Source organism: Oncorhynchus mykiss, chromosome 1 (assembly GCF_057628025.1).
Source record: "Oncorhynchus mykiss isolate SJ-2025 chromosome 1, ASM5762802v1, whole genome shotgun sequence".
Taxonomy (NCBI): Eukaryota; Metazoa; Chordata; class Actinopteri; order Salmoniformes; family Salmonidae; genus Oncorhynchus; species Oncorhynchus mykiss.
This window is the reverse complement of record NC_143022.1, coordinates 80,737,052-80,745,539: the sequence shown is the minus strand read 5'-3', so window position 1 is coordinate 80,745,539 and position 8,488 is coordinate 80,737,052. Positions and strand designations below refer to the sequence as shown.

The window sequence follows — 8,488 nt, the reverse complement described above, 5'->3', positions numbered from 1 at the left end:
TTTACATTTGTCAAAACAACTTTAATAAATCAAAGGTTTGAACCAATGAATAGTAAAATGACAGAAAAGGGCAGTTCCACAAATAACTTTGCACCCCTTTGTTTTAAGTAGAAATTGTGCACAAATCCTCATTTTAAAAGCATGTTATATTATAATGAAGTGCCTTTAATATAGAACAGAAGATTTTATATGAATAAAGACTTGTCAAAATGCTGATTATTGGCACTTTAGCATCTCCCTAGAAGTCAGAGTATGCAAAGGACATTTTAACCAACATCTCATGTTTACCACCTTTAGAAAGCCCTATTTATTGTTGCTTTGAAAGTCACTTCTGAATGTAATTACTTATACATTAAGGTATAAAAAAAGTTCCTGATTTGAAGGTAAACCCTTTCACGTGAATCACTTGTTTTAATATGGTGAAACTACTCCTTTAAAAAAAGGTGCAGTATGCAGAAATCTGCCATTTCCTGGTTGCTAAAATTCTTAGTTTACCTAATTTCAGTTTGCGACAAAACAAGCAATGTATAGTGTACAGAATCATTGTACCATCTAAACCGCTGTGAAATATATTTCAATAACCAAAAATATTGTATTTTCAGTTTGAAGCTGGTGTACAAAATCAAAACACCCAAAAAACAAAACAGGTAGCATAGAACAGATCTATTACTTTTTACTTGCTTTCATTTTGAATGACAGATCTATAACATTTCTATTGGAATTTGGTCAGGTCCATATTGCAGCCTAAAATGTTTTTCTAAATAAACACTGAACATCTAATGGTTAAATCATGGTGTAAAAGCAGGTGCGCTAGTTCTACCCTTTTTGGCCATTGACTGATTTGTGGTGGATAACGGAGTGGATGGAGCACAACATCAACCGTGAAACTCATGGAGGGGCTACAATTTTTGAAAATCTAGAACTAGTTCTGACACCTGAGTGGTAACTTTGACCTGACCGGCGTTGCCTGAGTATCATTATCTACCATCTTGGAACGATTAACAGATTTTTCTTTCTTGCCGGCCTTCTTTTGCTGAAAGGAAAGAGAACATTACAATCAAACAATGCCATCTATAGCTGGGACTGGGAGATGACAGTACTTAACCAAACAGAGAAATACCAAAGTAATCTTACCTTGAAGAACGGCACTCTCCCGTTCTCGTAGCACATTAGGTTTTCGTCTATGTAAGGCGTCTCAGTGACGTAGCCATAGCCGCTCACCTCATCCTCCAGAGAGTCCTATGGCAACAGTCAGGTTAAAGCTACTCTGTACTCTCTGAAAGTCACCCTTTTCATTGTCATTACATGTCATACATGCTGAACAGTCCTGATCAGTCGAAGTTCATAGTCTGTACAGTTGACTTCATGTAATCATGTCAATGTAATCTGCCATACAGCCCCAAACCCACATGACCCAACCAGGAAACACTGGGCTCTAATTTTCTGAAGTGTACCTGATCAACCTGCTTCTCCTCCTCCAATGCGTCACACGGGAACAGGGCCGTCTGCAGCTCCTCCTGCTTGTGGCAGAGGTTCTCCAGCAGTTCTGCTCTGCTCTTCGACTTGGCCAGGAGACGAGGGTACACAAAGTCCCTTCTCCGAGGAGTTGCACCTACCAGAACAAATTGAAGGAAACATGACAGGTCAGTGACTCAGACAAATATGTAGAAAAGAAAAAAAGCCAGATTAACATTACATCCATGTCAGGCTCACCAGTTGGGACATCCTGTAGGAGTTCATCGCTGAGGAAGCTGTGGACACGGGCCAGGCCATCCTCCAAGTGGGCCTTGAGTTCCGTCTGGTGGTGTTCCAGGGTGTTCTGGTCCAGTGACGTCTGCTCCTTCATGGACCCCAGACCCTCCTTCACCATCTCCTGCTGCTGCTTCAGCTGCCCACTCACTTCCTGGACTCTCTCCTCACAGCTCTGCTCCACTCTCTGAATCACACCACAGAGAAACACAGGTTTAGATTTGTCATAATGATTTCAGACATGTAAGAAGCTGCGCAGGGATTTCAAAGCTAACCAATTTTGCAAAACAAAAATTGCAGTGCCAGAAAAACTGTCAAGGGCTAAAAAAAATACTTAGTACTCCATTTCATACACCAACAAGTATCCGTTTGAGGTAAAACTGCCTAACAATCTATCCGAGTGTATAGTTTACCGTTAGCAGGGTATGAGCAGAGGCGGTTTGGTCTCTGATCAGGGTGAGCTGAGCCTGGGTCTGGGAGTCAATGCCATCTTCGGTAGAGGCACACCACTGCAGACTCTTCTCACCCAGCTGGGTCAGAGAGCTGTGCAAGTGGCTGCAGTAGCCGGAGGACTCGTCCACTGTGCGCATGGCCTCCTGGACAGTCTGTTGGACCTCAGAGATCAAGCTGGCAGTGGTAGACTCTAGATGTTCCTTTTGGGTGGCGGTCTGGTTCTCAGACACACTGCATCTCCTGGAGAAGGGCAGCAAAGTTAGTGGCTCTGCCCTGGCAAACATATCAGGTGAAAAATATGCAGATTCAAATGAACAAAGCCCACACTATGGACAGAAATCATTAGACATGTCAATGGCCCAGTTAAGACAGCCCAGTTGCACTTACGTTTGAAGGGTCTGCTGAAGGGACTGAACAGGGACCTGCAGGGCGTCGGAGGCATTCATCAGGCCGGCATAGTTATTCTGGGTCTCCATGGCCAGGAGGTTGAGCTGGTTCTGCAGACACTGGATCACCTGGGTCATGCCCTGTACGATCAGAAACAGAAGGGATGTCACAAAGTCAGATAGAAAAGCACACTTGTTGACCATACAGCCTTGATAGTGAGAATGACAGGGGTTTTCATTAACATTTAGATGTTGAACAGGGACTGGATCAATGGCATCAAAGCAGAGTAGACCACTGCAAGAGCAACACTATTGTGAATCTCAAGGGGTAGTATTACTTTGCAATGATCTGAAAAAGAAAACAAGATAAGTAAGAGGGTGATAAGAGAACACTTTAAACTAGGGGTGTCAGACAAATTTAGTCCCGGGGGCACACATTGAAACACTGCTGTCAACATTTGCCCAAAACAATAGTCCATCGTTTTTGTAATTTCATGCTCTCTCACTGTCTAGGTTTCATTTGTGATGATGATTAGCAAACTGGACACAGTGAACTGAACGTTGGTCCATTATTTTGACAGTTTCGATTACATTTTAAAATATATCGATATTTTCCCATGGCTTGTAGGTTTGACACCCCTGCTTTAGACTACACAACCCCAAGCAGATCCCAGGCCGTACCGTCTGGTGCTCCTTGTCTGCTCTGCTGATCTGTTCCTTCAGGTTGTCGTGCTCAGTCTTTAGGGAGCCGAGACCTTCTGTTGCAGTCTCCCTCAGGGTAGCCAGGTCCTGGGCATGGCCACTGAAGAACGACGCCGTCTCCACCTTCATGGACTCCATCTGGAGAAAAGGAATACATTCACGAAGTTGTCCATCATGTATACTCAAAAGTATTTTGAGAACAGTATTGTGCATTATTTCAGCCAGCTTCCCTTACCTTAGCTGCCAGGGCATGGTGGGTCTCCAGTGTCTTCCTCAGGTTGTCATTCATGGCCATGACAGCACTCAGACCAGGCAACACCTGGGCCACAAGGACCTCCTCAAGCTCCAGCTTATGTTCCTCCTGTTAACCCAGGATTGCATTTATCATGAAACCTCTCCCACCTCTCTTCATACAGATTCATGCAACAAAAAAATAGAAATGATCAGACAATAGAGAGCTTAATTTCTTACCAAAACCTGGTGCAGACTGTTTTTAGCCTCCACACACAGCGTCTCCTGCTCCATCATCTTAGCCTGACACTTGGTCATGCCATCAGCAACCAGGTCTTTGATGCTGCAGAAGGACGTGGCTACAGTAGCCATGGATCCTTTGAAAGCTTTGTCGTTGACTGCAAGAAGACCCTCTGAGGGGGAGAGTAAAAGACTAAATTGGATATCAAATTCTATGATGCGCTCATATCACTCAAAGTACTGAACCATTTCAAGCTTCTCACCAACTGAGGTTTTGTAGGAGTCCAGCATGCCCTGGTGCTTGCTGTGCTGGTCTTCTACAGATTTCTGCATCTGGCTGAACATAGCATCCATGCAGTCTGCGAAACTCATCTGGATCTCAGAGTTGTGCACCTCAACCTTTTTCTTCCTCTCCAGCTTCGCATGCAGGCCAGACACGTCTTTGGTGCTTTCGTCAACAGTTGTCAGCAACTGAGATAACATTAACTCATAACTTTAGACTAAAACAGTTTTGAATATCCTGTACATACTCAAGTGTAATTTTAGTCGCTTAGTAGAAGCCCTTATACATTGTCCTAACTGGTCGTAATGATGTCACCCTAACCTTGTCTGCAGTGGTGTACAGTTTCTCCTCGGTGGCCGCCAGCTCAGACACTATAAACTCCTCCTCAGTGAGCTTCTGCTTGGTCTTCTGCAGGTCCCTGTGAGTCTCCTGCAGCTTCTGGTTCTTCTCCTCTAGGTCATTGGTGCACTTGTCCAGCTTCTCCTTGCGATCCTCAAACAGCTCTGTAACCTGGGGAGGAGGGATGGTTACACATGTTTGATGAGTCAAGTGGAGCCGGTAACCATGGTGCTGCTCATTCAAAAACAGGAAGTAAAATATGAGTACTTTCTAAATAAGCTTACGCTCTTCAGTTCCTCCTCCACTGCAGCAATCTTCTCTGTGTATTCAGTTATGTGATCCTCTTGGGAAGATATCGCAGCTGCCATGCTCCTAAGGGGATTAATGAAATATACTTTCTCCTTTTGAAGGGATTCAGACTTTAGAAATAAACATTTGATTCATACACATTTGTGTGTTGTACAATGGGCATTTACTCATAGTTCTCAGATGACAGATACACTCCATTCTTGTCACGAGTGGCAGCCAAATCCCGTTTTAGACGCTCAATTTCCTCTGTGTATTCCTGATGATGAAATTCAATATTTTCAGTCCAGATGTTTTACCACAAATAAAATACACATGCTTAAAGTAAACAGAGCATGCATACTCAAATTGAGAGGTTTTGTTCTGTGCTTATATACCTTAATAAGAGTTCTCTTTGTTAACTTCTGGTTCACCTCAGGCTTGTTCATGATGTTCTTGGCCCTGTTGGCATAATCCAGTGTGCTCAGAGTTTCCTGGGGATTTCATGAAACAAAAAGTTGAGTATTGATCAAATTAGATATCAATCTAGACATTGGTGCCAAGAGAAAATAACAAAGCCAGACAAACACACCTCCAAGTTGATGGAGGCTGGTGAAACTGTGGCAATGATGGAAGTCTTAGTGCGGCCTCCTAATGAGTCCTGGAGGATGCGGGTGAGTTTGGACTCCCTGTAGGGCACATGGGGCCTCTTCTCCACCAGTGCAGTGATCACCCTGCCCAGTGTCAGCAGAGACTGGTTGATGTTGCCAGCCTCACGCGCCCGCTTGTCCACAGCCCCGGACCGACCGATGTTCTCACTGCCAGCAAGGTCAACCTACAAGGTGAGGGTCAGGTTAGCTAGAATTCTCGATGGCAACACAAGCAGGTGCACATACAGGTCAAATGTGCTATCCATCTTTGTATGTCACTGGTAAAGCGTGCATGACAATGCATTTGTAGGTAATACCAGTTAACCATACCAAGTTCAGTTTTCCAATCTTGACCAGTTCCTCTCCATCAACAGTTATCTCCTTCATATGAATCGTGACGGAGAACACTGAGTGAGAGCGGCTGAAAAACAAAAGGGGCAGATAAATACAAACAAACACTCAACTAAACATTTATACCCTGTGGTTTAGTATGAGACAAGTTTATTTGGTCAGACATGCAGGTTTACCTGGAGTACGCATTCATGAGAGTGGAGGCAGTTTTCCTCTTGGCAGATCCACGCTCCAAAATCTGGTAAACCTCATTTTTGTTGTGTACTGTGATTTCTTCCAGGCCCTTGATGATAACACCCCTCTGAAGGACAGAAATTAATTATAGATAGATAGATATCCGGGAGTTGTAGCAATGAGACAAGATAGTAGCTACTAAACAATTGGATACCATGAAATTGGGGAGGAAAAGGGGTAAAATTCAAAATATAAATTTATATTTTGAATTTTACCCCTTTTCCTCCCCAATTTCATGGTATCCAATTGTTTAGTAGCTACTATCTTGTCTCATCGCTACAACTAGCAGGAGAGACGAAGGTTGAAAGTCATGCGTCCTCCGATATGCAACCCAACCAAGCCACACTGCTTCTTAACATCCAACCCAGAAGCCAGCCGCACCAATGTGTCGGAGGAAACACCGTGCACCTGGCAACCTTGGTTAGCACGCACTGCGCCCGGCCCGCCACAGGAGTCGCTGGTGCGCGATGAGACAAGGACATCCCTACCTAACCCGGACGACGCTAGGCCAATTGTGCGTCGCCCCACGGACCTCCCGGTAGCGGACGGTTACGACAGAGCCTGGGCGCGAACCCAGAGTCTCTGGTGGCACAGCCGGCACTGCAGCACAGCGCCCTTAACCACTGCGCCACCCGGGAGGCCCAGAAATTATATTTAACCTTCAAATGCAGGTTTTAATATGACCATTAGATTAAGAAAATCACCCTGGGGGGGGGGGGGGGGGCAGCAGTGACATGTTGACAGACACGTGTAACTCAACCCATTAGGTACGTACATAAGAGACTGGTTAGTACCTTGTTACGTGGATCATCAAACAACTGAAGACGTTCAGTGACGTCAGGAAAAGGGCTCAGCAGGTCAAACAACTCTTCATTGTAGATCTCCAGCAAGGAAACCTTGACAGAAAACTCTGTCCCACTTTCAGACAGCTTCTCAAATATCTGATGAAGTGTCCGGGGAATGATACCAGCAAGAGGATCCTGAAAGAGTCCATTCAAATCACAAATACTGAAAACTATTTTTTTTTTTTTTAAATAAGTTAATTGACAGATCTGATACAAGTTATGTTATACCTCTTCCCAAGTAAATTCTTCATTTGGAGATCTTTCTCCTTCCATTGTAAAAGTCTTTCCTGTTCCCGTTTGGCCATACCTAAATGACAGAAAGAAAATATTTAGTCAAAAACATGTACAAAATTGACAATCACCTTCAGTAGCAGGTGTCAGCTTCAAATGGCTAAATGTAACCTTGTGGACATGCCACTTAATACCTGCTTAGGTAGTACTTACGCAAAAACTGTACAATTGTATCCACCTATCACTTCATCCAAAATAGGGCAGACAACACTCTTGTAGACATCAATTTGCTTGGCAGATGGACCAAACACCTGAGACGAGGGTTTGATAACATTTAATTTGCACATTAGGAACAAATGACATTGCAACCCAAGTATAGTGGTTTGTCTAGTTTAGACAAAGAACGTTACATTAGTTACCATATCAAAGGTGTACGTCTTCCTAGCTGCCTTGTCGCCAATTCCCCCCGTTCGCACATTGATCTCTTTTCGATTTTCTACTGTGTCAATGACTCCATGGGCGGCAGACTTGCGTTCCGCATTGTTGAAGGGTCTGAAGAGGCATGGGCAGAGAAGTTAGCAAGACAACATTAGGCTAACTAGCTACTGTTGCTGTGATAATCACTGATGTTCTTGTCCATTTAGCTAGCAAGTTAATTAGCTACGATCAAGTTGCTTTTAGTCCCAACTCCCACTGGTTTCATACAAGTTTAGTTTACCTGCATCTCACAACGACTTGAATATTTCTCCCCTTCTCATCCTTTTTTGCGACACTGAACGAGTTGTGCGTGGACATGTTTGCAGAACACTCAATACTGTAAACGTCAACTGTAACACAAACAGTTTCCCACATTAAAAAATAAATGTATTAACTAGATGTCAGAGTAGGGGCTATGTTTAGTCAGCTAACATTAACGTGAGCCAGCTAGCGTTAACCAAGATAACTGCCTACGTTACTTAGAATGTTAGCTACCGTTAGCAAATATTGTGATATACCAAAAAAAACGCTAACTACTGGAAACGAGCCCCAAAATTGTCTTTACCAAGTGATGAAGTCTTACCTCTATTCTTTCTTTTGAACAACTATCTTGTAGATAAGTAATTTTAAACAAATATGACTTCCGTCACCGCTGGCGCTCTATCGTGCGGAATTTTCAAACACAACTTTAAATGTTCTTCATCCGAGATGTACAGCCAATGGATTAAGCGGAATTTCTTAAACGCGATTTTATTGGCAGTCTGGGGTCACATGAAAAATGGAGGCGTGATGCATCACGGGAACTGAGCTTTACATTGGAACACATATCCACTTGATGGCGCTAATGTGCTCTTTTTGGTATGCCCCAAAAAAGAATCCCGTTTTAGCTTAATGTGTGATTCAAGGTAAATACATTTACATGACAAACACCAAATGGAAAGTTATTGGATCCTGTCATTTAATTTTCTCCCCACATGTTGTTCATTTTGCATTTACATAATCCGGAATACAGGAATAGTCATATTAATAAAA

General features: G+C 43.5%; 1 protein-coding gene across 1 annotated transcript; it reads right to left on the bottom strand.

The window, feature by feature from the left end:
• Window positions 1–8,229, bottom strand: LOC110529943 (kinesin-like protein KIF11-B). The gene is made up of 23 exons (XM_021612627.3): window positions 8,040–8,229; window positions 7,698–7,806; window positions 7,399–7,531; window positions 7,193–7,290; window positions 6,977–7,055; window positions 6,698–6,883; window positions 5,846–5,970; window positions 5,649–5,739; window positions 5,261–5,503; window positions 5,067–5,162; window positions 4,860–4,948; window positions 4,668–4,755; window positions 4,366–4,554; window positions 4,025–4,232; window positions 3,762–3,934; window positions 3,526–3,651; window positions 3,270–3,428; window positions 2,590–2,729; window positions 2,163–2,442; window positions 1,714–1,936; window positions 1,455–1,612; window positions 1,135–1,239; window positions 1–1,033 (listed from the first exon to the last, which is right to left on the bottom strand). The coding sequence occupies exons 2-23, from the start codon at window positions 7,772–7,774 to the stop codon at window positions 923–925; spliced, it is 3,177 nt and encodes a 1,058-aa protein (XP_021468302.3). The 5' UTR covers window positions 7,775–7,806; window positions 8,040–8,229; the 3' UTR covers window positions 1–922.
• Window positions 8,230–8,488: the final 259 nt, after the last annotated feature.

What these genes read in the sequence shown, in the direction of transcription:
- LOC110529943 (XM_021612627.3), bottom strand. Translation starts at nt 7,774, where the DNA reads ATGTCCACGCACAACTCGTTCAGTGTCGCAAAAAAGGATGAGAAGGGG. An exon ending in TACAATTGTACAGTTTTTGC is followed by an intron (nt 7,056 to 7,192) that starts GTAAGTACTACC and finishes TCTGTCATTTAG; the next exon opens with GTATGGCCAAACGGGAACAG. An exon ending in ACCATGCCCTGGCAGCTAAG is followed by an intron (nt 3,429 to 3,525) that starts GTAAGGGAAGCT and finishes CCTTTTCTCCAG; the next exon opens with ATGGAGTCCATGAAGGTGGA.